Source organism: Epinephelus fuscoguttatus, linkage group LG24 (genome assembly GCF_011397635.1).
Source record: "Epinephelus fuscoguttatus linkage group LG24, E.fuscoguttatus.final_Chr_v1".
Lineage (NCBI taxonomy): Eukaryota > Metazoa > Chordata > Actinopteri > Perciformes > Serranidae > Epinephelus > Epinephelus fuscoguttatus.
The window spans coordinates 866,530-891,574 of record NC_064775.1 but is presented as its reverse complement, the minus strand read 5'-3'; the positions used below and the strand labels follow the sequence as shown (position 1 = coordinate 891,574).

The 25,045-nt window shown below is 39.7% G+C and overlaps 3 protein-coding genes across 4 annotated transcripts; all 3 read left to right on the top strand.

The window, feature by feature from the left end:
• Positions 1-4,883: 4,883 nt before the first annotated feature.
• Positions 4,884-6,331, top strand: dph3 (diphthamide biosynthesis 3). The gene is made up of 3 exons (XM_049570129.1): positions 4,884-5,066; positions 5,814-5,888; positions 6,009-6,331. The coding sequence occupies exons 1-3, from the start codon at positions 4,959-4,961 to the stop codon at positions 6,081-6,083; spliced, it is 258 nt and encodes an 85-aa protein (XP_049426086.1). The 5' UTR covers positions 4,884-4,958; the 3' UTR covers positions 6,084-6,331.
• Positions 6,332-7,477: 1,146 nt separating this feature from the next.
• On the top strand, positions 7,478-14,749 carry cdk15 (cyclin-dependent kinase 15). Of its 2 annotated transcripts, none has more exons than XM_049570081.1 (13): positions 7,478-7,853; positions 8,404-8,541; positions 8,880-8,974; positions 9,202-9,281; positions 9,392-9,486; positions 9,578-9,640; positions 10,700-10,823; positions 11,012-11,132; positions 12,160-12,253; positions 12,384-12,447; positions 13,503-13,551; positions 14,142-14,284; positions 14,371-14,749. In XM_049570081.1, exons 1-13 carry the CDS (start codon positions 7,581-7,583, stop codon positions 14,481-14,483), a joined length of 1,452 nt encoding a protein of 483 aa, XP_049426038.1. In that variant the 5' UTR covers positions 7,478-7,580; the 3' UTR covers positions 14,484-14,749. The 2 variants fall into 2 exon arrangements, with proteins under 2 accessions (XP_049426038.1, XP_049426039.1); XM_049570082.1 differs by having other exon boundaries at positions 7,478-7,769; positions 14,371-14,747.
• Positions 14,750-19,241: 4,492 nt separating this feature from the next.
• On the top strand, positions 19,242-24,779 carry LOC125884825 (frizzled-7-A-like). Its single transcript, XM_049570068.1, has one exon. It carries the CDS (start codon positions 19,656-19,658, stop codon positions 21,309-21,311), a length of 1,656 nt encoding a protein of 551 aa, XP_049426025.1. The 5' UTR covers positions 19,242-19,655; the 3' UTR covers positions 21,312-24,779.
• The last annotated feature ends 266 nt before the right edge of the window (positions 24,780-25,045 follow it).

Genomic DNA, 25,045 nt, shown 5'->3' with positions numbered 1-25,045 from the left:
GGAATTTCATCACGGCCGGGAGAAGAGTTTTTGAGACTCATAATAATATCAAGAACTTCCGAAGTCTTTACAGGCTCAGAAACATTTAGGGAAGCATATTCTTTACTTATAAAATCAGTGGGAGAACCAAAATGTTTTGCGAGACATGGTCCCACATTCACAACAAAGTCATTAAATCTATTTGCAATTTGGGATGGCTCTGATATCTTTACTTCGCCATCCTGAAATTCAGTCGGGGATGGAGAACAGTTGTGTCTCATATTGAGCAATTCTTTCAGAGTGTCCCATGTAGATTTAATGTTATTTGTAGAGCTGTTGAATTGGTCACTATAATACTCCCATTTAGCATTTTTAAGAAGATGGTTGTATTTGTTCCTAAATGTTTTGTATGTAGCATAGTTTAAAGGAGCAGGACTTTGTAGGTATTTTTTATATAATTTGTTTTTCTTCAGAGCAGATTTCTTCAGTTCAATAGTAAACCATGGTTTGTTCAAGCTTGCAGTGTTTTTGTTACTGTTAGTTATAAGAGGAAAACATTGGTCAAAAACAGAATAGAACTTGGTATAAAAATAATTATAAGCTGCATTTACATTCAATGCCTCATATACGACTTCCCAAGACAATTTTGCCAACATCTCTCTGAAGTTGTTAATATTCTTGTCATTGAACCTTCGAAATGAAAACCTCTTTGGTTCAGACATACTTGATTCACCGTACAAAACAGAGAATTGAAAAACAGGCATACAGTATGATCTGAGATGTCAGTATAAAGAATATCAGATTTTATAACATTAAGAAAGGCATTTGTAAAAATATTATCTATCAGTGTAGAGGATTTACTAGTTATTCTTGTAGGCTTGTTAATTAGAGGATAGAAGTAATTGGTGGACGGTTTGTTTGTGAGGTCATCAATGTGATGTTTGATTTCCCCATTTAGAAGGTTGATATTAAAATCACCTAGTAAATAACAAGGTTTACTCTCCTTATCAACATGTTCCAACACATCTAATAGACCTTCTTTGAACTTGTTGATGTCGGTATTTGGAGGACGATATATATACAACCTACAATCACTCTTTTTTTCTCATTCAGAACAACAGTTTGAACCTCTACAAAAACAGCTTCACTGCAGCAGTCTTGAAGCTTCACTTCAAGATCAGTTCTTTGTTTGAATTCAAGACCCTTTTGATCACAGAGAGAAACTCCACCACCTCTACTTCCTCTACATCTATGTGTGGCTGTATAGGCAGCGATTTCAAATAGCGAGTTCATATCCTCTGTAAGCCATGTTTCAGTTAATGCAATAATTGAGAAGACATGGTTCAATGATGAGAGATGATGATAGAAATTGTCACAGTTTTTAGAAAGACTTCTTATATGTAGAAATATTTAGAATTTAAATGAGGATTTTTATTGTAGTATCATTTTCTTCCCATGTCATGTAAAAAAAGTAAGAACTGGAGAATGTCTTTGAGTTGACGCTCTTTTTAAACTCATTTCTCAAAAATTTTACCAGGAAAAAAAATATATTGGGATTTCTCCGGAAACTTTAAGATCTGAACACATTTCTACCAAAATTCAGAACCTGGTGTTTTTGGAAATGTCAAGATCTCAAGTAGAAACTTAACGTGTCCTGAAGGTTTGATCAGCGTTTGTGGCGTCTGATCCAGGCTGCCAATAAATCATTTCATTTTCTCAGTGGACCTCTGAATCAGACGCTCTGACGGCCAGGTTAAATCATTTAAACCAGGGGGTCAAACATGCGGCCCGAGGGCCGGAACCGGCCTCCCAAAGGGTCCGATCCAGCCCGCTAGATGACTTTGCACAGCTCATGTTGACGTGGCTGTAAAAGTAAGAGGAGCAACTTAAATGAGTATCCTGCTTCCTGTAAAATGTTGCTTCAGAGGTGTCTCCTCTCTGACCAGAGCACAGCTTCCTGCGGTCAGATTTAAAGATGTTAAACATTGTGCAGCTTCAGTACAAACAAATCTGTGTCAGACACTTTTGGTGGATACGGACAAACTAACTCAACCTGCTTCTTCAACAGCTTCAAACTTTAGTTTGCCGTGATGGCGTCAGCATTACTGAGAGAGAGTGGAAATGTGATGACAGCGAGTTGAAACTGCATTTTGTTCTGAAGATATCTCAGACTGTCAGACTGCTATAAATGTATTTTTTTACACTAAGAGAAAAATGTGAAGGTCGTTATTATCTCAAGGTTATTCTACAGTGGTTTTACTGGTCCGGCCCACCTGAGATCAAATATGGCCCATGAACCAATATCAGTTTAACACCCCTGATTTAAACTGTCCAAAAAAAAAAACTCTAAAAAATTCTCCTCTCACATCATGTAAGACAAAAACTATATATTTTATTTTATTTTTTATTTTATTTTATTTATACTTTTAGGTTTCTTTTTGGATCATTTCAACGCTTTATTATACATTATTCATCTATCTCTATAGTTTATTATTATTTAATCATTAGTTTATTCTTTTTTAAATTGATTTTATGTTCAATGAACAGTAACTTAGAAATTCATATATGAGTATATTTTAATTTTTTATTTTAGAATTAACAAAATTAAATTTTCCTGCGTTTATTTTTAAAACTAAATCCCTTTATTTTAATCGTTTTGGGTTTTTTTTTTAATTATCTTCTATTTTTTTTATTGTTTTCCACACTTTAATTTAATTTATTTTACCTGTGATCGATCCATTTAAACATATTGCCTCTAAATGTAGTGGTAAAAGAATAACGTTTATAATAATTAAAATAAATGATGTTTTGATAATCAATCATTAGTCTCACCTATCGGCTGCTGGTTTCCGGTGTCATGGCGGCCTCTGGTGGACATCAGCAGGAAGTACAAACAGAGCTGCAGAGATTAAATCTTGTTCAGTTTGTTTCTCTCAGTTTATTATTTGTGTTTAAATGTATTAAACGTTTTAAATGTAATTTAACCAGTGTTTGTTATTTCAGCAGCTGAGAGGACAGAGGGACAAACTGTCTCTGTGTCTCCATCAGGTCTAAACTCCTCCACCTGTCTTCAGTCCTGTAACTCCGGAAACTGAGCTCTAACACTTAGGGATAGACCGATATGGATTTTTTAGGGCCGATGCCGATACCGATTTTTTTCCATCACCCTTAGCCGATAGCCGATTATGGACTGCCAATTTTCTTGAGCCGATATTTGGGGCCGATACTGCTAAAATAAGAAACATTTATTGAACAGTAAAAAATACTAAAACAAGATGGAAAGTTAAGGTAGAACAGGTAGAATATTATTATTATTGTTATTATTATTATTATTATTATTATTATTATTATTATTATTATTATTATTATTATTATTATTATTATACATTCAAATAAAAAAAGAGTTCAGTGCTCTTAAATCTTCCAGTAATGTCTTTATAAAATAAACAAATATTTAAGCTGAAGCATAAATAAAACAACAACTTCTGTACACAGTAGGATTCAACAGCTTTGTTCAACTTAACCACATACTTTCAAATGAAAAAAAGTGCCAGGGAAAAATAAATCCACGAACCCACGCACATATCGGCCGATGCCGATACAAGTAAAAAAACTCAAGTATCGGCCCGATATATCGGCCGGCCGATGTATCGGTCCATTGAAATTGTCAAAATTTCATGAACAAGTGTTGAGATACTGGAAAATTATATTTGTCCACAACTTTAGTCCACATAGCTTCACCTTGTGGAACAATAGAACAATTACATCAAATAGAAAAACCTTATTCAATCAAAAATGGTGTGATAAGAAAATAATTTTTGTTGCTGACCTCTTGGATGAACATGGTTCAATCTTACAACTCAACTCTTTAAATGAAAAATTCAACATGCAGTGCTGTTATAGGGAATACAACAAAATATGTAAAGCTATTCCAGTTCCACTAATACAGTTGAGAAAAAATACTGTCTCTCATTCCAATGTACAGATAGTGCTACCAGATTTAAAAATTGAACAAATGCTAATTACTGATAAAAAAAAATTGCAATAATAAAATAATACGAAAGGTGTTCATGCAGAACCTTTTTTATGGTCATACAAGGGCAACAAACATTGGAATGAGAGAAAGTAATCTAAAAATTGTAAACAATTTTACAAAATATTTGAAATGGCCAATCACCCCAAAAGCCAAAGAATTGCAATTTAACATTATTAATGGCTATTATCCAGCTGCAGAAACATTAAAGAAAATGTTTGGATTTGAGGTTGAGCCATGTTGTTTTTGTAATGCGGATTGTGAAACTACTGAACATCTTTTTTATTCTTGTTCAGTGACATCACATTTTTGGCAGGATGTTTTTGACTGGTTAGGTGATAAAATAGAAAATGTCACACCAATTGATGAACATCCGATTCTTTTATATAAAGATAATCTTACCAAAGAATTTTCAGAACTGGTCAGTATTATTATAATTTTGGGCAAATATCATATCCATTCATGCAAATGGAAAAATAAACCGCCCTCAATAGTTTGGTTTAAAAACGAACTAAATAAATATTTTTCTTCCTCGAAGCTGTTAAATGTATATATGCCTATTTGTAAATTGAGTGGAATTGCAACGAAATATTTGGGTTTTTGAAGTCTAATATGAATTAAGTGCCTTGTTTTCTTAATTTCCTTTTTTGTTTTATTTTAGTATCTTTTTATGTTTACAGCCTTGTTGATTTTATTTATGGGAATATCCTTGTATTGTAACAAGAATGCACATGTTCCTATCGAGAGCTTTTGTATATAATTGAAATGTAAATAAAGTTTACAAAAAAAAAGCTCTGACACTTCCTGCCATTTTAAAGTCTGAAATATTGCGTCAGACTCCTGAGACGACGGCCCACTGCGTCATCACACCGCGCCGCCGCTCACGCTTCCACACAGATGAGCAGCTGACGGCGTCGCAGGTTCCTGCGGCCGGTTTTCGGACAACATGTCGGTGTTTCACGACGAAATCGAGATCGAGGACTTTGAGTATGACGACGAAACCGAGACGTATTATTTCCCGTGTCCCTGCGGAGACAAGTTTGCCATAACTAAAGTAAGTAACCGGAATGCTAACAGCTAACTTCAGGCTTGTGGTGTAACGTTACGTCACACCAAACTGCTTATAAAATCCGCTCACTTTAAGGTTATTCCGCCTCAGTGACCCTTCTTACGTGTAAAACTAACATTTAATCGTTTTTTACTAGTAGCTGCTCATTTATAATGAATTCGGCAGAGATTTAGTGATAATTTGTATTGATATATAAAAGCTATCAAGTCATGCCCACAAGAAAGTTGCCAGAAAACAAATGAAGACAGAGGTGTAGAATGTGTCAGTTTGTGAATGGAGTTTGGTTCCTTTTTTCTCCACTTTATGGTCGAAGACAGCCAGTGTTGTTTTGTAGCAGTCGACGTTTTATGATTTTCAGTAATTAATTAAGGGTCGTGATTATTCATCTTCATGATGTTTGTCTTGGAAAAGAACTTCGCACCAAACTCCAAGTAAGAATCATATAATTTTAAGTCATACCTTCCCAGTGACTTGTATACAGGGCTGTGAGACATGTTTTACATGTTTCACGAATGTTTGAGATGTTCGTGTGAACTCGGCGCACAGAGCACCTCCTCATCATCACTCACTGTTTAATGTATTTGTGGTATTTCACAGTGATGTCTCTTATCTTGTTTAAGGCTTGTTAGAAGATGAGGACGTATAATATGTTATTTTTTGACTGGAGTTTGGTTCAGTGTTCAAAGATTCATGAAGCGTGTCGTGAGCTCTGACTCTTGTTGTTGTTTACAGGAGGATCTGGAAAACGGCGAGGACGTGGCGACTTGTCCGAGCTGCTCGCTCATCGTTAAAGTCATCTACGATCAGGTCAGTAAACGTCTCAGGGGCAGGAGGGATGTGATGACGTCACCAAGCTACAGGAAGTCCTCCTTCAAAACAAGAGACCCTGGCAGGAAGTCTTCAGTGATGTTTTTCTGTTTGTTTCAGGAGGCGTTCATGTCCGGAGAAATCGTCGAAGCGCCGTCGTCTTCAGAAACCAAACTGGAGCTGGTTCAGTCCTGACCCCCCTCACCTTCATCATCATCATCATCATCATCATCATCAGTAAAGCTGAGGACTGGTCCTTTAAATGACTTTATTTATGCAACATTTAGTCTGAAGATGAACTCAGGACGGTGCGTTCAGGTGCTGCCAGGAAACATCACTCTTCAGAGGAAACAAATGTAAATATGTTTTATATCAGAATATTAACTTATATTTGATTCTCTCGTTGTGAATATTTGATCAGAATTAAAACGCATCAAACTGCAGCCTGAGTGTCTCCAAATGTTTTGTTTGTTTGTCACTGACACACTGACGTCTAAATATCTCCGCTTCATAAGAGACAATAAAATAAAAAGTCATTTGAATTTTATACATTTATCAAATAAAAAAACAAGGAGAACATTTTAAGAATGAATTTGTAACCAGATATTACGCAAATAAGACAAATGCTGGACAATATTTATGAAAACAAATTAAAAGATATATTCTCAACAAGAGTAGGAAAATAAGTGTGAAAAACATACATTTAAACGACGATCTACTAATAAATTAAAAATGAAATGAAAAAGGAAGCTAAAGGAATAATGGTATAAAAAATATTTCAATTAAATACACATTAAAAATTTAGGCTTTAATCATTAAACAAAATGACAGCGGAAAAAACAAATATATAAACTGATGAAGAGCACGAAACAAAATCTACAATAAAATGAAAGTTTTTCAAATTTAATAATTAACAGTGCAAAAAGTTAGAATTAATTACAAGTATAAAACACTAAGAAAATTATAATTGTCAAATATAGTGTAAATAAAACAAAAAATATAATTAAAAAATGAACAATATTTATAGTAATGACTCTTTAAAAGATTTAAAGATATTTTTAAAAAAAAGAGATACATTTAAAGAAAATAATAATCATAAAAACTAAAAATAAAATATACAATTATTTAAGAAACACGATCAGTATGACGAACAAAGCGTTTTAATTATTTATAAAGCAGTAAGCTGATTAAACAATGACAACCTAATTTGATACAAATACATTTTGTATTAAACAGATATAATGAACTCTAGGCTGAATTAATAACGACACATAAAGAAAATGACAATAGAATAAATTAGAATAAAAACTGTACGTGATAAAGTTTAAAAAATAAAAACTACAATAAACAACACAAAAAATCATAAATTCTGACACACAAGAACTTTTCTTTTGAAATTGCATGAAGTTTATTAAACTCAACAAAACACTATAATAATGAATTACAAGAAATAAGTTGGGTGAGAGGATGAAGCGGTTAGAAGATGAATGAATGAATGAAGTGTGGTGAGCGCTGTGGTTCCTGACTGTGGCCTCTGGGGGGCAGCACACACTCACTGTGCTGAAAGGACTCTGTTGTTGTGGACTGAGACACAGAGACAGTCATGGGACCCTGTTTGCTCGTCCTGAACCATGTGAGTCATATGAGACACAGAGAGGAGGAGGAGGAAGAGGAGTAAAGAAGGAGGAAAAGATGGAGGACTTGTCCCGGTGGGTGACGGAGGCCGGGAGGTGGGTGAGGAGGTGCTGCTGTGGTGAGGAAGATGAGGATGAGGAGAAGGGGAGAAGGGAAGGAGAAGAAGAAGAGGAGGAGGAGGAAGTGAAGATGGAGGGGCTCAGCTTCAGGAAGAGCAGGAGTTCAACCTCCCTCCCTCCTGCTGAGGTACGACAACAACTCCTGTTTGAGCAGTGCTGGAATGTAACTAAGTACATTTACTCGAGTACTGTGCTGACGTACAAGGTGGAGGTACTTTTACTTTACTTGATGCCACTTCTTCTTCTACTCCACCACCGCTGTTTCATAACTTTAGTTTAACTTTATAAATGAAGAACACACTTCGTTTATTTATTAAACACATGAAAATATTCTGCGTGAAGTATTTTTACTTTCAGCTTGTAAATATTTTCCTGATCGTTCTTACACACTTTGACTGAAGTCATGTTTCAAAGCATGACTTTTACTACAGAGTGTTTTTTACAGTGTGGTATCAGTACTCGCTCAATAAAAGGATCTGAATACTTCCTGCACCACTGTACTCCTGTTTGAATAACATCACTTCCTGTTTCAGCAAGATTACTTCCCATTTGAGTAACATTACTTCCTGTTTGAGTAACACCATTTTCCTTTTGAGTAACATTACTTCTTGTTTTGAGTAACTTTACTTCACATTGGAGTAACATCACTTCCTGTTTGAGCAAAATTACTTCCTGTTTGAGTAACACCATTTTCCTTTTGAGTAACATCACTTCCTGTTTGAGAAACTTTTTTTCTTTTTCTCTCTGTCTGCTTGTCCCAGCTGGATCCAGATCAGTCCAGCTCAGGGTCCCACCCTCACTGGTTCCACACCCTGCAGGTCCGACGGTTCCGACAGCAGCGAGGACGCAGCAATAGCGACCCGCTGGGAAGGAACAGCTGCGAGGAACCCTTCACCTGGGTCAGAGAAACATCACACCTGTCCTCCACCTGTCCTTCACCTGTCCTCCACCTGTCCTGCACCTGTTCTGCACCTGTCCTCCACCTGTCCTGCACCTGTCCTGCACCTGTCCTTCACCTGTCCTGCACCTGTCCTCAGTCCTCCCATCACCTGATCTCCTCCCTGCACCTCACCTGTTCTCTATTCCCCTCATTAGCTCCTGGCTACGCTGTCTCTGTTGCTTTATGCCTTTTGCCTTCTAAAGGCATAAAGCCATACCTGGCCTCTGACCCCTGAGAGGAAACATCAGTATAAAGTTTGATACGTGACCTGATGTGTGACATGTGTCCTCTGATCAGAAACCAGGTCTTCAGTTTGGAGCGACTCATTCTTACCTGAGTCTGGAGAAACTGGGTGAAGGAGCGTACGCCTCCGTCTACAAAGGAATCAGCAGGTCAGTCTGCTCAGAGTACTGATCATAGATTTATCTGCTGAGCACTGTGTGAGTCTTCATCAGCACCAGTGATGATGATCTGTACCTCCATGAGGCCACTGCACACTGGAGCTGCTCACTCATTGTTGGGCGTAATTTAACCATGACGTTCTTCTGCAGCAGCAGAACGTTGACCTTGATACTCTCGGTACATTTTGCTGTGTTCACTGTGAATGTTGCTTGTTGAGGATAAACGGACAGCTGGTGGCGCTGAAGGTGATTCGTATGAAGACAGAGGAGGGCGTCCCGTTCACCGCCATCAGGGAAGGTGATCACTGCACACACACTTTTATCCTCTGGGTTTTACTTTTTACAGTGTGTTTCCTGGAGTAGTTGTTATTTTTTACAGTGCGTTTCCTGTTTTTTGTGTGTGTGCAGCGTCTCTGCTCAAGGGTCTGAAACACGCCAACATCGTCGTCCTCCATGACATCATTCACACCCAAGAGTCTCTGACCTTCGTCTTCGAATATGTGGTGAGAAACGTATCGTAAATAAGTTTGAATTATAAAACATCTTTCACGCGTTCCATTGCTGATCATCTTTCTTCTTCTGGTGTCGTTGCAGCAAACAGATCTGGCCCAGTACCTCACTGATCACCCCGGAGGACTGCACTCACACAACGTCAGGGTCCGTTCACACCTGCGTTCACACATAAGGATCCGTTCACACCTGCACTCACACAAGGATCCGTTCACACCTGCACTCACACAAGGATCCGCTCACACCTGTACTCACATAAGGATCCGTTCACACCTGCACTCACACATAAGGATCCATTCACACCTGCACTCACATAAGGATCTGTTCACACCTGTACTCATATAAGGATCCTTTCACACCTGCACTCACACATAAGGATCCATTCACACCTGTGCTCACATAAGGATCCGTTCACACCTGCACTCACACATAAGGATCCGTTCACACCTGCACTCACACAAGGATCCGTTCACACCTGTACTCACATAAGGATCCGTTCACACCTGCACTCACATAAGGATCCGTTCACACCTGCACTCACACAAGGATCCGTTCACACCTGTGCTCACACAAGGATCCGTTCACACCTGCACTCACACAAGGATCCGTTCACACCTGTGCTCACATAAGGATCCGTTCACACCTGCACTCACATAAGGATCCGTTCACACCTGCACTCACATAAGGATCAGTTCACACCTGCACTCACATAAGGATCTGTTCACACCTGCACTCACACAAGGATCCGTTCACACCTGTGCTCACACAAGGATCCGTTCACACCTGCGCTTACACATAAGGATCCGTTCACACCTGCACTCACACAAGGATCTGTTCACACCTGCGCTCACATAAGGATCTGTTCACACCTGCGCTCACATAAGGATATGTTCACACCTGCGCTCACATAAGGATATGTTCACACCTGCGCTTACACATAAGGATCCGTTCACACCTGCACTCACACAAGGATCTGTTCACACCTGCGCTCACATATAAGGATCCATTCACACCTGCGCTTACACATAAGGATTCATTCACACCTGCACTCACACATAAGGATCTGTTCATACCTGTACTCACACAAGGATCCGTTCACACCTGCACTCACACAACACCAGGGTCTATCATCAGGTACCAAAATAAATTAGACTTAACAGGTCTCCTTTCATGATAAATAATAATAATAATATGTTGTTGTTGTAGCTCTTCATGTTCCAGCTTCTGCGAGCGCTCTGCTTCATCCACAGCAGGAGGATCCTCCACAGAGACCTGAAGCCTCATAACCTGCTCATCAGCTACCTGGGAGAACTCAAGCTAGCCGACTTCGGTCAGGAGTGACTTCGTCCCCGCAACATTCACGTCACCAACAACTCACCATGACAGAACATTTAGACAGACATTAAATTTATCCACCATAAAATTAGTCATTCATAAACTCTTCCCACTGACTTCTGTTCAGACTCACAGATTTCTCTAACACGTATGCAAACTGGATCTGACTGGTTCTGGTTTCAGGTCTGGCTCGGTCCAAGTCCATCCCCAGTCAGACCTTCTCCTCTGAGGTGGTGACGCTGTGGTACCGCCCCCCTGATGTCCTGCTGGGATCCACAGACTACTCCACCGCTCTGGACATCTGGTCAGCACCGACAAGCTCACATTTTTACAACAGTTTTATGACGTCAGAAAAATCAGCTCATGTGGAGGAAGCTTCTGACAATGTCAGTTTAAATAAAGTTCTCTGTGTTTGAATCAGAGGAGCCAAGTGTATCTTCACAGAAATGACACAAACAGATGTGACCTTTGAATAAGCACTAACTCAGTCATATACACTGATGAAACAACTTTAATAAAACTTAAAATAACTCTTCCCTTTATTAAACTGCTCTAAAATTAATGCTGTTAACAGCTAACATTAACTAGCTGCTAACAGCTAACGTAAACTAGCTGCTAACAACTAACATTAACTAGCTGTTAACAGCAAACTTTAATTTAATTAGTTGCTAGGAGCTAACATCCCAAACTAACTGCTGACTCTGACTAACTGTAACAGCTAATGTAAACTAGTTGGTAACAGCTAACTTTAATTACCTGTTATCACCTAACTTTAACTAGGTGCTAACAGCTAACATTAACTAATTGCTAATGTGAACTAGCTGCTAACCGCTAACATAACTGGCTGCTAACAGCTAACATTATCTAGGTGATCACAGCTTACTTTAACCTGCTGGTAACAGCTTACTTTGACTAGCTGCTAACAGCTAACATTAACTAGGTGCTAACAGCACATGTTAACTAGCTGGTAATAGCTAACATTAACCTGCTGTTAACCGCTAAAATTAAGTAGCTGCTAACAACTAACATCAACTGCTAAAAATTAATTTTAACTAGCTGCTAACATTAACTAGCTGCTAATAGCTAACAGTAACTAGCTGCTAACAGCTAAGATTAACTAGCTGCTAACAGCTAAAGTTATCTACCTGCTAACAGCTAACTTTGAGAAGCTGCTAACAGCTAATTTTGACTAGCTCTCCTCCTGCTGATGTCATCACAGATTTGTCTGTCACATGTTTTCTTTCTGTTTCCTGTTTGTGTTCAGGTGGTGACGTGTACATACAGATTATGACAGTGTGATTTTAAAATAAAGTTTTGTGCGTTTGAATCAGGGGAGCAGGGTGTATCTTCGTAGAGATGCTGCAGGGGGCGCCGGCGTTCCCCGGAGTCACTGATGTGTTTGAGCAACTAAAGAAGATCTGGACGGTGATGAAAAGTTGACAGCTCACACATTTATTATTATTATTATTATTATTATTATTATTATTATTACCATTATGATATTAGATACTGATGAGAATGAAATTTAATTAAATAAAGTCTTGTGTCCCTGCAGGTCCTGGGTGTCCCCACAGAGGACAGCTGGCCTGGAGTCAGCCAGCTGCCAAATTATAAACCAGGTCAGTTCAATATATATATATATATATATATATATTTGCATATATACATTAATCAGTTGGTCAATTTTTAATTACATTTTTGATAATTATTTTATTAATTTACTTCATATTATTGACGTCATTCTTTGATTTAATACTCTTATTCTTATATATTTATCAAAATATGTTTTATTTAGTTTGTTTATTCCTTCTTTATTTTATACTTTTATCTTGCATTAAGCAAAGTATTTTTTATTATATTACTTGTTAGGTGTTAGCATGTTAGCATGGAGCCTGCTGTTGTTTAGTGTATGGTAAGGTGTTAGCATGTTGCTTATTGTTGTTAAACAAAGTGTATGGTAAAGTCTTGGCATGTTAGCAAGTAGCTTACTGTTGTTTAACTTAACAAAGTTTATTGTTGTAGCAGAGTCTATACTGTAGCATTGTGTTAGCATGCTAGCATGTAGTCTACTGTTGTTTAATAGCCTGTGGTAAAGTGTTAGCATGTCAAAATATCTTTTATTTTTATTATAATATTTGCGTCATTATTCATTTATTTCTCTATTTTAAATTACCAAGTAAATCTTTTTTTTAATTCTCAATTTTATTTTCATTTTTTAATATTCTGTATGTCAACATTCTCCAAATTAATATTCTTTATGTATTTTAATCTGTTTATTTATTTATTTATTTATTAACTAACCTGCAGGACAAAAGAAATCATTTTATTTTGTTGTTTATTAAAAATTAAATCTTATTTCATCTTTTAATGGTATAGCCACATGTGAAATAAATCATCTGGGAGTTGTTTATTGTTTGTTTTTATGCACTGTTTGTTAAAGTAATATTTCAGACGTCTTTCCCCGAGTTGATTTATTGATTATTGATTGAATGATCAGTCACTGTATTTCAGCAGTGTGTCACAGTGACCACCAGGAGGCGACATCAAACCATTGAAGTCAACAGTGATTCTTCTTCTTTCATTTTATTTATTTTTTTTATAATTATAAGTATTATTATTATTATTATTATTATTATTATTATTAATGGTGAACTGGTTTTGTTTCTCTCCACAGAGTTTTTTCTTCACTCCAAGCCGAAGCAGCTGAGGAGCGTTTGGAAAAGGTAAAGACACATAATAAATATCATTTGAATTATTGGTTATTTTGTTTGTTTTTTATTTTGTGATTTATTCCCCCTATTTTCTCAGGAAAACATCTACACTATAAAGAATAACTGAACTGTAGTAAAGTCAGCATGTAGCCTGCTGTTGTTAAGTGTATAGCAAAGTGTTAGTGTGTTAGCATGAAGGCCACTGTTTAAAGTCTATGGTAAACCATTAGCATATTTGCTTGAAGCCCACTGTTGGTTAATAAAGTGTATAGTAGATGTTAGATTGTGGCTAATTGGTGTTTATTAAACTGCATGGTATGTTAGTATGTTAGCATGTAGTCTAATGTTGTTAAACAAACTATATGGTAAAGTGTTGGCATGTTAGCATGTAGCCATCTGTTTAGTGTAGATTGTATTAGCATGTTAGCCTTCTGCTGTAAATTGTATGGTAAAGTGTAAGCATGTTAGTGTGTAGCCTACTGTTGTTTAATAAAGTTAATGGTTAAGTCTTAGTATGTTATCATAGCGTATTGTTGTTTTAAAAAGTCTACAGTAAAGTGTTAGCATGTAAGCATGAGGCCTGCTGTTTTGATGTGGACCAGGTTGGACCAGCTGCCCTATAAGACAGAAGACCTGGTCCAGAGGATGTTGAAGGGGGTCCCCGCAGACCGGATCTCGGCCCAGGACTCCCTGAGGCACCCGTACTTCAGCACGCTGCCTCCTCCCATCATGCACCTCAGGGACAGTAAGAACTCGCCCTTACACACACAGAGCGACGCACCAACACAGCCACTTCCCACAAGTCATTTCTCTTCTTCTCTGGTTTTCCAGCAGTGTCCATTTTCAAGGTGCCTGGCATTCATCTGGAGACAGAGGTCAGGAACGCCTTAAACCCTGGACGGAGGGTCAAACCCTCCCTGCTGCCCGCCGCCAAGTGGTGGTGACCAAACTCAACCTGAGCAGACGGGCAGAGGGGGGAACAAACCCTCCATATAAACCCATTCATTACTGTATATTTATATTTATTGACACGATACGATCTGTGTATGTTTAATTGAATAATTCTAAACATTATATTCAATGTTAAATATAAATAACCATGTTTATGAAATGTTCCCGTGGTGACCGTCAGCCCGTTGGGACGTTAGCGTTGGTTCGCGGAGAGTAACGAGGGTTCATTCAGGAGCTGAATGTTGATGAATGTTTATTTGTTGTTGTGATAAATAAAATCTGTTGTTGTGATTCTCCACACGTCCCAGGCTGCTTCGTCTTCATCACTTTGTTTGTAATGAAGAGTCGTTCATCGTGTGCTGCGGACAGGAAGTGCTTTATCAGGACTGACCTTTAGTGACCTTAAGTGACCTTTAGCGACCTTAACTGACCTTAATTAATTAATTGAATATTTCTGAATTTCACAAAACATATTTAAAGCCCGATGGATGGATCCACCAACTTTCACCCAGGAGGCCGGTGTTCACTTCCTGTAAGATTGTAAAGCCAAACCCTGTTCTTTTGTCCTAAACGTGACCACATGTGTTGTTGAAGGAAAAAAAACATCAGTTGGTGGTGTTGTACCGACGTAGTGCTTTTATTTTGAAAGAGACTGTATCAAACTGTACATTTCCTGTGAAAACAGAAGTGTATTTTGAAAACAGACAATGCATGTAACAGGCTGAAGTTGACATGGCGTCCCAGAACGTCAACAACCAACACACCCAGGGTACCTTGGACGTCACATGCAAATTCACCATGAGCAAACATGGACATGTGACGTGGTCACAGTGAGGATGATGATGGTCAAACAAACACGGACTTTCACCCCAGAGGCCAATGTTCACATCAGTGTAGTAGCGTAACTTTTCGTAACTTCACATCACTTATGTCCCGTACGAAGTTATTTGAATCAAAACCACAATGTTTTCCGAAACCTGAGTGTTTTTTTTCCCTAAAGCTACAACGTTAACCACATGTTTAAAACTGTGACTGTTCGTATTTGACTTTCCAATGATATGTCACTTTAACACACTGCGTGTCAGCGTCACGAAATGCGTGGTGATGAATCTGTGGTCATTTGTCGTATTTCTGTGAGGCTGACAGGGCTCATGTGGTGTTTTTGAGACTTCCCTCCAGTTTAACGTCTGAGAAGAAGTTTAAGCCTCCTCTCTAACATTAGGGGGAACAAATCTGTTTGTTTTTTTTTATGAAGAAAATGTTTAACGTTCATTTGTTTAGAGGATACAATCATGCTGCAGTTCCAATAAAGGTCGAGTGTGACGAACGTTTTCCAGGGGGCACATTCACCTTCATATTTTCAACAATTTTAAATCATAATTTTACGATGTTACTGTAACACGTTTAAATGTTATTCTTCTGGAGTTGTTTCCTGCTGAAGTTGTATCTTGGTTTCACACAGCGGAGCAACACAATCACTTTGTTTGAAAGTTCGTGCTCGTTTCACCGTCGGCCTCTTTGTTCTCATTCACTTGTTTGTCTTTTATGTTCGTCTCAAAGACGAATCGGTTTTTAAAATTCAAGTCTGTGCGACTTCAGAAACTTCGCCAACAAAACAAGAAGTTCAACAAAAGCTTGAGTTCTTTTGAACAACTTTAAATTTATGGGATTCTTCTGATTGACGTGAAAATGAGGCGTCGTTTTGATTGACTGCTGAGATGAAAGAGACAGTCGAAGGTGTTGGTGCATATTTAACTCTGTTTGTGTTTGGGTGAACGTCGGGTATCATTTGATGAGAGCAAATTCATTCACGACACTCGGAACAAACAATAAATAAATAATAAATCAGAATGCACAGCAGCCTTTGATATGTGGCCTCTGAAGAATCAGACGAGTTGGACTGAAGTTATTTTTAATCTCCAAAACACTTTGTCTTTGTTTTCTCTCAAAAAGTTTTCTCAGCTGTCACCAGACCGTCGCGTTGATGCGAATATGTTTCATAAAACAGAACAATAACGTCGCTCTGTCCTACGAAGCTAAAACGTGTTGAAGACCAGAATCAAAGACAACGGTCACTGTAAGATGGAGCTAAAAACTGCACCAAGGCAGCCAAAGTAAGAGCTAGCTTGTAAAGTGACAGCTGACCACGGCTAACTTTAGCTGAAGCTAAACATTGAACTGATGAAGCAGCAGCTGAATACATTCGTGAGGTAAAATCCTGCTAAAGCTAACGTAGCGAAGTAGCAGTAGCTACATCTTAGCTTCTGAAATTCATGAAATTTGGCTTAGCTACGTATACGTGTGACTAAAATGAAATACACAATAATACCATGAAGCTAATACGTGTTCAAAACTCAGTAGAGACCAAAGTCTGACTTTCAGGCGTCTGTTTAACCACATAAACAAATATTAAATATTAGTTAAATATTCAACATTAAGTTGGCATCACTGTTGCTAGGGTTACCACCCTAGCAACAGTGATGCAGCTTCACGCTTTTATCCTTTCCTTCCTTGTCACCTATTCTTTGCTTTCTTCCTTTCCTTTTTTCCTCTCCTTTCATCCTTTCCTTTCATACGTTTCTTCCTTGTCACCTATTCTTTGTCCTTATCCTTTCCTTTTATTCTTTCTTTCCTTTGCCTCCCTTTCTATCCTTTCATCCTGTCCTACCTTTCCCTCCTTTCTTTCCTTTCCTACATTTCCACCCTTCCTTTTTTCTTTCTTCACCTCATTTTCTCCTTTCCTTCCTCCCTCCCTTTCTTTCCTCTTCTCCTTTCCTTCTTTAATGCCTTTCCTCTATTCTTTTCCTTTCATTCCTTTATTTTACTCCTTTCCTCTCCTCTATCCTTCCCCCTCTTCTTATCCATTCATTTGCTTCCACAGACACAGTTTTTCATCTCCTGCTTTGGTTCCTTTCCTTCTCTTTCCCTCCTTCGCTCGTTCCCTCTCTTCCTTCCTTCTCCTTGGTGTTGACATTAGTGGAACGTTTGGACAGTGGAGATATAAACAGTAGAAGAAGAGGAGATGGAGGGAGCAGGAACAGATGGGTCTTTTATTTTGAAGAGCCATGGCCTAAAAAGGCGTGGTGGCGTCGGCGGTGTTTGGGTTAACGCCGCTGTGTGTTTACGCTTCAACTCGCTCAGCTCGGAGGAACGATGGAAACTCGTCTGTCAAATAAACACTGGACACCATCAGAGTGATGATGAAGACGTGACGGTGTGAAAATGAATGTGTCAGCAGAGGAGTCGGCCTGCTGTCCCCTGACCTCCTCTTTATGACCACCACTATTTGTGTCTCTTTGTGGTTGTTTTGTGTCTCTTTGAGGTTGTTTTGTGTCTCTGTGATTGTATTGTGTCTCTTTGTGGTTGTTTTGTGTCTCTTTGAGGTTGTTTTGTGTCTCTGTGATTGTTTTGTGTCTCTTTGTGGTTGTTTTGTGTCTCTTTGTGGTTGTTTTATGTCTCTTTTTGGTTGTATTGTGTCTCTTTGTGGTTGTTTTGTGTCTCTTTGAGGTTGTTTTGTGTCTCTGTGGTTGTTTTGTGTCTCTTTGAAGTTGTTTTGTGTCTCTGTTATTGTATTGTGTCTCTTTGTGGTTGTTTTATGTCTCTTTTTGGTTGTTTTGTGTCTCTTTGAGGTTGTTTTGTGTCTCTTTGTGGTTGTTTTATGTCTCTTTGAGGTTGTTTTGTGTCTCTGTGATTGTATTGTGTCTCTTTGTGGTTGTTTTATGTCTCTTTGAGGTTGTTTTGTGTCTCTGTGATTGTATTGTGTCTCTTTGAGGTTGTTTTGTGTCTCTTCGTGGTTGTTTGTGTCTCTCTGTGGTTGTTTTGTGTCTCTTTGAGGTTGTTTTGTGTCTCATTGCAGCCGTTTGTGTCTCTTTGAGGTTGACAGAGACACAAAACGGCCCAACATTCACAGAAAATCTGGCAGTGTAAAAGGGGCTGTAGGTTGCACTAAGGGATGTGTTGACATCACACAGAGGGAGGTGAGGTGGTTGTGAGGCTGTGCTCTTCACACTGTGTGTCGTACAGACTTTATACTCACATTAACAACACCTCTGTATGTGTCACACAGTGTGTATTCACTGTGTCGACATAACTGTATTTATGTTCTTCACGGTAACTTCAATCTGTACTTTTGTAAATTTGGATCAGAGTACTTTCCCCAAGCGAGTATTACAAGCACAATATACTGAGTATCAAAGATAAAAGTACTGTGTCAAGTACAACCAGGAGGCACCACTCCACGTTCAGACAGGAAGGAGGATAACGAGCGGCTGATTTCAGCTCTGAAATCTGAACAGAAAAGATCTGAATTATGTTGGTCATTTAAATTAATCATATCATAAAATAAAATAAATCAATCACATGACCTCAGTGTTTCTGGTCTGTTGTTTTTTAATTAATGAATTAATTCATATATATATATATATATATATATATATATATATATATATTTTTTTTAATTTTTTTAAATGAGATAAAAATAAATAAATAATAGTTACTGTTTAATTTTTTTTTTGTAAGTATACCCAGTGTAATATTTGTGGAGAGAGGAGCAGCACACTTCTGTACAGGAAGAAAAAAACACGAATATTAAAGGATTCCTCTGCTGCTGTGGAGCCACCCTTTAACCTCCACCAGCCAATCAGCAGCGCCGCGGCCCAGAACACAGCGCGGTTTCAAGGCGCCCCACGTGCGCTGCAGAGAGAAGACAGAAGGGGGAGGGGCGCCTTGAAACCAACCCGGGCAGAGTGTGTGTGTGTGTGTGTGTGTGTAATAAGTTTTATCGTGCAGAACTCTCGTGCATCTTAAACTGTTTACTCATTGACAAAGTTTGTTTTCGCGCCACTGCGGACGTTCAGTGGGAGCGCAAGACTCTCTCGGGACATTTGAGGAGTCCTGGAGGAGCTCACGAGCCCGGAGTTAAAGAGAGGAGGAGGAGGAGGAGGAGGAGGAGGAGTTCACATCTGTTGCTGCTCTCAGCTGTCGGTCCGTGAGGTGACCGGACTCTGTGTCTCCGGGCTGCCGGGACAAGCCTCCGTTTTCTGGGAGTATTAAAGGAGCGCAGCAGGAGCAGGACTCTCCTCCTCCTCCTCCTCCTCCTCCTTTTCCTCCTGCTGCTGCTGGAGCCTGTCAGTACTTTAAGGAGACTGGTCTTCCGATCATTGGTCATGACGGTGGGGGGAAGCTGGCGGCGGCTCTGCGCCCTGCTCTCCGCTCTCCTCCTCCAGTTGTGCGCAGCTCAGTACGAGAAGGGGATCTGGGTCCCGGAGCACGGCTTCTGTCAGCCCATCTCCATCCCGCTCTGCACCGACATCGCCTACAACCAGACCATCATGCCCAACCTGCTGGGACACACCAACCAGGAGGACGCTGGGCTGGAGGTGCACCAGTTTTACCCACTGGTCAAAGTCCAGTGTTCCACTGACCTGAAGTTCTTCCTGTGCTCCATGTATGCGCCGGTGTGCACCGTCCTGGAGCAGGCCATCCCCCCCTGCCGGTCTCTGTGTGAACGGGCACGCCAGGGCTGTGAGGCACTCATGAACAAATTTGGGTTCCAGTGGCCGGAGAGGCTGCGCTGCGAGAACTTCCCAGTCCACGGCGCAGGAGAGATCTGCGTTGGCCAGAACACAACTGACTCAGAGAGAACCACTTCCGACCCGACACCCAACGTCCCGGAGTTGGTGACCCTGCCGCCACACGTCTGGACCGATCAGCCCTTCTCCTGCCCGCTGCAGCTCAAGGTGCCTCCCTACCTCAACTACCACTTCCTGGGGGCGAAAGACTGTGGTGCCCCCTGCGAAACCTCCAAACCAAACGGACTGATGTACTTCCGAGAGGAGGAGCTGAAGTTCGGTCGGCTCTGGGTCGGGATCTGGTCCATCCTGTGCTGCGTGAGCACCCTCTTCACTGTTCTCACCTATCTGGTGGACATGACGCGGTTTCGATACCCAGAGCGGCCGATCATCTTCCTATCCGGCTGCTACTTCATGGTGGCGCTAGCGTACGCTGCTGGATTCCTGTTGGAGGACAGGGTGGTGTGTATTGACCACCAGCTGAGCCGCGACAGTTACAAGATGGTGGCCCAGGGCACCAAGAAGGAGGGCTGCACTATCCTCTTCATGATCCTCTACTTCTTCGGCATGGCGAGCTCCATTTGGTGGGTGATCCTGTCGCTCACCTGGTTCCTGTCCGCCGGGATGAAGTGGGGCCACGAGGCCATCGAGGCCAATTCACAATACTTCCACCTGGCAGCGTGGGCGGTACCAGCAGTGAAAACCATCACCATCCTGGCCATGGGGCAGGTGGATGGCGACCTGCTCACTGGTGTCTGCTACGTGGGGATCTACAACGTGGACGCCCTGCGCGGCTTCGTCCTGGCACCGCTGTTTGTCTACCTGTTCATTGGCACTTCCTTCTTGCTGGCAGGCTTCGTGTCGCTCTTCCGCATCCGCACCATCATGAAGCACGACGGCACCAAGACGGAGAAGCTGGAGAAGCTGATGGTGCGGATCGGCGTCTTTAGCGTGCTCTACACGGTGCCCGCCACCATCGTCATCGCCTGCTACTTCTATGAGCAGGCCTTCCGGCTGCAGTGGGAGAGGACATGGCGCCTGCAGACATGCAAGCGTTTCGCAATGCCATGCCCGGCCAGGAACTTTGCGCCTTTGACGCCGGACTTTACCGTGTTCATGATCAAATACCTGATGACCATGATTGTGGGGATCACGTCCGGCTTCTGGATCTGGTCTGGGAAGACGCTGCAGTCGTGGCGCAGGTTTTATGAAAGACTGAGTGGCAACAACCAGGGCGAGACGACGGTGTAGAGGAGGGTGGTACCCAGACGTACGGACGCCATTTTGTGACTGAGCCTGAGGACGGATGGATATCTGAGACGTGGACGCTCCGAGTCGTCTCACATCAGACTCAGTAAGGACACGTACACTCGGGAACCACGTCCTGGTTTTTATGTCTTCGAACTGAAGTTACAATTAATTTTACACGTGTAGTTTTTCTAAATTCTAGTGTCACTTTACAGGTCTGTGACTTCCTGTTTAAAAACATCACATTTATTTATTGATTATTTGTTTAAAATGTTGATGTTGTTTCTCAGAGCCAAAGATGGCGTCTTGTTTTGTCCAACTGACTCAAAGTTTACAAGTTTACAAGTTTACATCATAGAAAATCATGAAAACCATTTTATTGTTACGTGCTATGGAGGCTCTTAAGTGTCAAAATGTTGTGCTTTTTTTATCCCCCTTTACAACTTTAACAACTTGTTTCCACCTTATAATAATTTTTGTGCAAAAGTTAATAACTTGTTTCCACTTGATAATTTTTGCGTGCAAATTGCACACTTGTTTCCACATCATAATCATTTCTGTGCACAAGTTATTATTATTACAAATAATAATTTTGCACCAAGGTTAATAATTTGTTTCCGCCTGATAATTTTTGCGCAGAGGGTAAAATTTCTTTCCACCTCATAATAATTGTTGTGCACAAGGTATGAACAAGTTTCCAGTTGATAATTTTAGTGCGCTACTTCATAGCTTGTTTTATAGTTTTTGCACAGGGGTTAATATTTATTATAAAATCATCATCGATATTTTGTTTCCACCTGATAATTTTAGAGTGCACACTTGTTTCCACATCATAATAATTTTTGCACACAAGTTAATAACTCGTTTCTACCTGATAATTTTAGAGCGTAATTTCATAGATGGTTTCCCCTTATAATTTTTGCACAGTGGTTAATAATTTGTTTTTAGTTTAGAATCATTTTTGCGCTCAAGTTAACATTTTGTTTCCATCTGATAATTTTAGCATAGAGTTGTGCACTTGTTTTCCACATTATAATCATTTTTGCACCGAGGTTAATAACTTCTTTCCACTAGTAAATTACCAGTTTCCACATCGTAATAATTTTTGCGTGCATTTTAATAACTTGTTTCCAACTCATAATAGTTTTTGTGCACAAGTTAATAACTTGTTTCTACCTGAGAGTAAATTTTTTCCACCTCATAATTTTTTTGCGCAAAAGTTTCCGCTGCATAATAATTTTTGCACGAGTTAATAACTTGTTTCCACCTCATAAAAGTCATTAACTTGTTTCCAAATGATAATTTTGTGCTGAGATTAATAACTTTTTTCCACCTGATAATATTTTTTGCACAGAAGTAAATAACTTGTTTACTCATAATAATTTTGTTTGTTCATAACTTATTGTCAGCTTATAATGATTTTTACGCTCAAGTCAGTAATTTGTTTACCCATCAAAATAACTTTTGCACAGAATTTTTTAACTTGTATCCACTTGATAATTTTTGCGCGCACGAGACAAGTTGTTCCCACCTCACAGTAACTTGTGTGCACAAGATGATACAAAATTTGACTTTTCTGGACTTTATGCGCCTGGTAAATTTAACAACTTGGACCCGGTAAATACTTTGCACTTTTTCGCAGTAAATGATTTTTAATTCTTGTGTAACATATAAAGTTTTGGAATCAGCTCAATGTTCGGTTATGTGAAGTGCAAAAATAAAAATATGTACAGAGCACGAACTTGAATAAATGGACCAGAGGTGCTGTTAAAACAACAGGAAGTTAGTCTCTGTCGTCTGACGCATTAAAAAACACTCCGAGACTCATTGCTTCAGTTTGCACCAAAAAGTGCACTTCTTCTTCTTCTGTCGGTAACTCAGTGAAACGTGAACTCACAGACGTGAAACACATATTTTTAGATTCAGTGTGACTTCCATTCAGGGAGGATTTCGTTATCTCTGCTGTTCATGCAGAAAAAATGTCCGTAAATCTAGTAAGAAATCGTCGGGAGAAAAGCGCATCAGAACGTCTTTGAGACTCTTTGTGTTTGTTTTTTTTCTCCGTGTGTATAACAATTACCTTCTTCTTTCCAGGATTTGTAAGGTGATTACCAGAGTCACAGACCTGTAAACTGAGCGTTAAACAAACTGTGAGTCTTTTATCTTTCCTGTTTTTATTTACAGGAACGTCGTCCTGATTTTACAGTTTTGCGCTTCTTCTGCAAAGCTGCCTCATTTTATTGCTATTCTGTAAATATCCTCATGTATTTATAAGACTTTGTAAAATCATCTTTTAAGGAGTGTTTTCTGTTTTTTTTACGCTTCCTGACTTGTACAGTTTTTCAGAATAAAGTGTATTTTAAAGCCTGGCTGAAGCTGATGAAACACACATATTTAATGTGCGTTTATAGAAGAGGAGTTAACGTGGCTTTGTGCCAGACGGCTGACTCCTGCTGAAATCTGATCCTCTTGTCTTTTCCCTCTTTTGTCTCGGCTGGAGAAAACGCTCAAGAGACTGAAACCAGAGCAGCTTGACCTCCTTACAGGGGAAAGAAAACAAGTCTTTTTTTTCTTATGTCAGGAAAAGTTTGAAAATTCAGAATAGAGTTTGTATCATGTGTGGAGGAACTTTTTATTGAGCAGTATTAAACTCAAACACAATGGGGTAGATTCATGAGGTAATCAGATCCATGTTTGGTGGTTTAGATCATTATCAAAGAATTTAAAGTGTGTTAACTCAGTTAAACGGGAACACACTGACATGAAACACACATTTTTAGATTCAGTTTGGCTTTCCCCTCCAGATGACATCATTATCTCTCAATATGAGTACGCCTCCGAAAATCCACTTAGGAATCAGAGAAAAAAGGCGCTGCAGAACTTCCTTGAAAATCTTTACGTTTTAAAGTTTCTCTCAGTGTCACATTAATCCAGTGACAACTGTCTGTTCATTCATGAGCTCGCCGCAAACAGGAGCTACTCACACATAATTCGGCATACTTTGAATGGTGATCAGTTTGTTAACATAGCAACAGATAGAGTCTAAAACCCAAGGCTCATGCTGTCGCCACCGGCTGCCTGTTTATCCTCGAGAGGCATCGCTTGCTTCTGCAGCATGTTGTAGTTAAAATACGCCGAATGATGCGTCACCAGCTCCTCTCCTCAGTGAACTCATACATGTTCACATAATTATCACTGTGATCATTGCGACACTGAAGAAAACCTAAAAACAACAGGATTTTCAAGGAAGTTCTGCAGCGCTTTTTTTTCCTCATATGATTTCTAACTGGATTTGTGGAGGTTTGCTCTGGATGGAGATCAGAGATCATGACGTCATCTGGAAGTGCACCTCACACTGATCTGAAAACACGTGTTTCGTGTGTGTGTGTGTGTGTGTGTGTGTGTGTGTGATATTCCACTGTTTCTTTAATGTGAGAAGGATGTGAACATCAGACATGACTGTAAGAAGTGTGCGTCAACAATAAACAACTTATCATGTGTGGATGTTGTGTGTTTGTTATTTACCATTGTTACAGACAGCACAAATCATTTCATCGGTTTTTATTTCATTCTCCTCTTGTGGTAAAAACAAACAAAAAAAAGACGCTCCTTCTGTCCTTCTGCCGAACCTGCTTGAAAATCACGACATTTTTAAGTTTACTTCAGAGTCACATTAATTCAGTGGCAGCTGTCTGTACATGCATGACGTCACTGCAAACCGGAAGTGCTGACGCATG

Excerpts from the sequence above, each read along its gene's own strand:
- dph3 (XM_049570129.1), top strand. The coding sequence starts at position 4,959 with ATGTCGGTGTTTCACGACGAAATCGAGATCGAGGACTTTGAGTATGAC. Across the intron at positions 5,067-5,813 it reads ACAAGTTTGCCATAACTAAA|GAGGATCTGGAAAACGGCGA; the intron begins GTAAGTAACCGG and ends TGTTGTTTACAG. Across the intron at positions 5,889-6,008 it reads TTAAAGTCATCTACGATCAG|GAGGCGTTCATGTCCGGAGA; the intron begins GTCAGTAAACGT and ends TGTTTGTTTCAG.
- cdk15 (XM_049570081.1), top strand. The coding sequence starts at position 7,581 with ATGGAGGACTTGTCCCGGTGGGTGACGGAGGCCGGGAGGTGGGTGAGG. Across the intron at positions 8,975-9,201 it reads GTCTACAAAGGAATCAGCAG|GATAAACGGACAGCTGGTGG; the intron begins GTCAGTCTGCTC and ends TTGCTTGTTGAG. Across the intron at positions 12,254-12,383 it reads AACTAAAGAAGATCTGGACG|GTCCTGGGTGTCCCCACAGA; the intron begins GTGATGAAAAGT and ends GTGTCCCTGCAG.
- LOC125884825 (XM_049570068.1), top strand. The coding sequence starts at position 19,656 with ATGACGGTGGGGGGAAGCTGGCGGCGGCTCTGCGCCCTGCTCTCCGCT.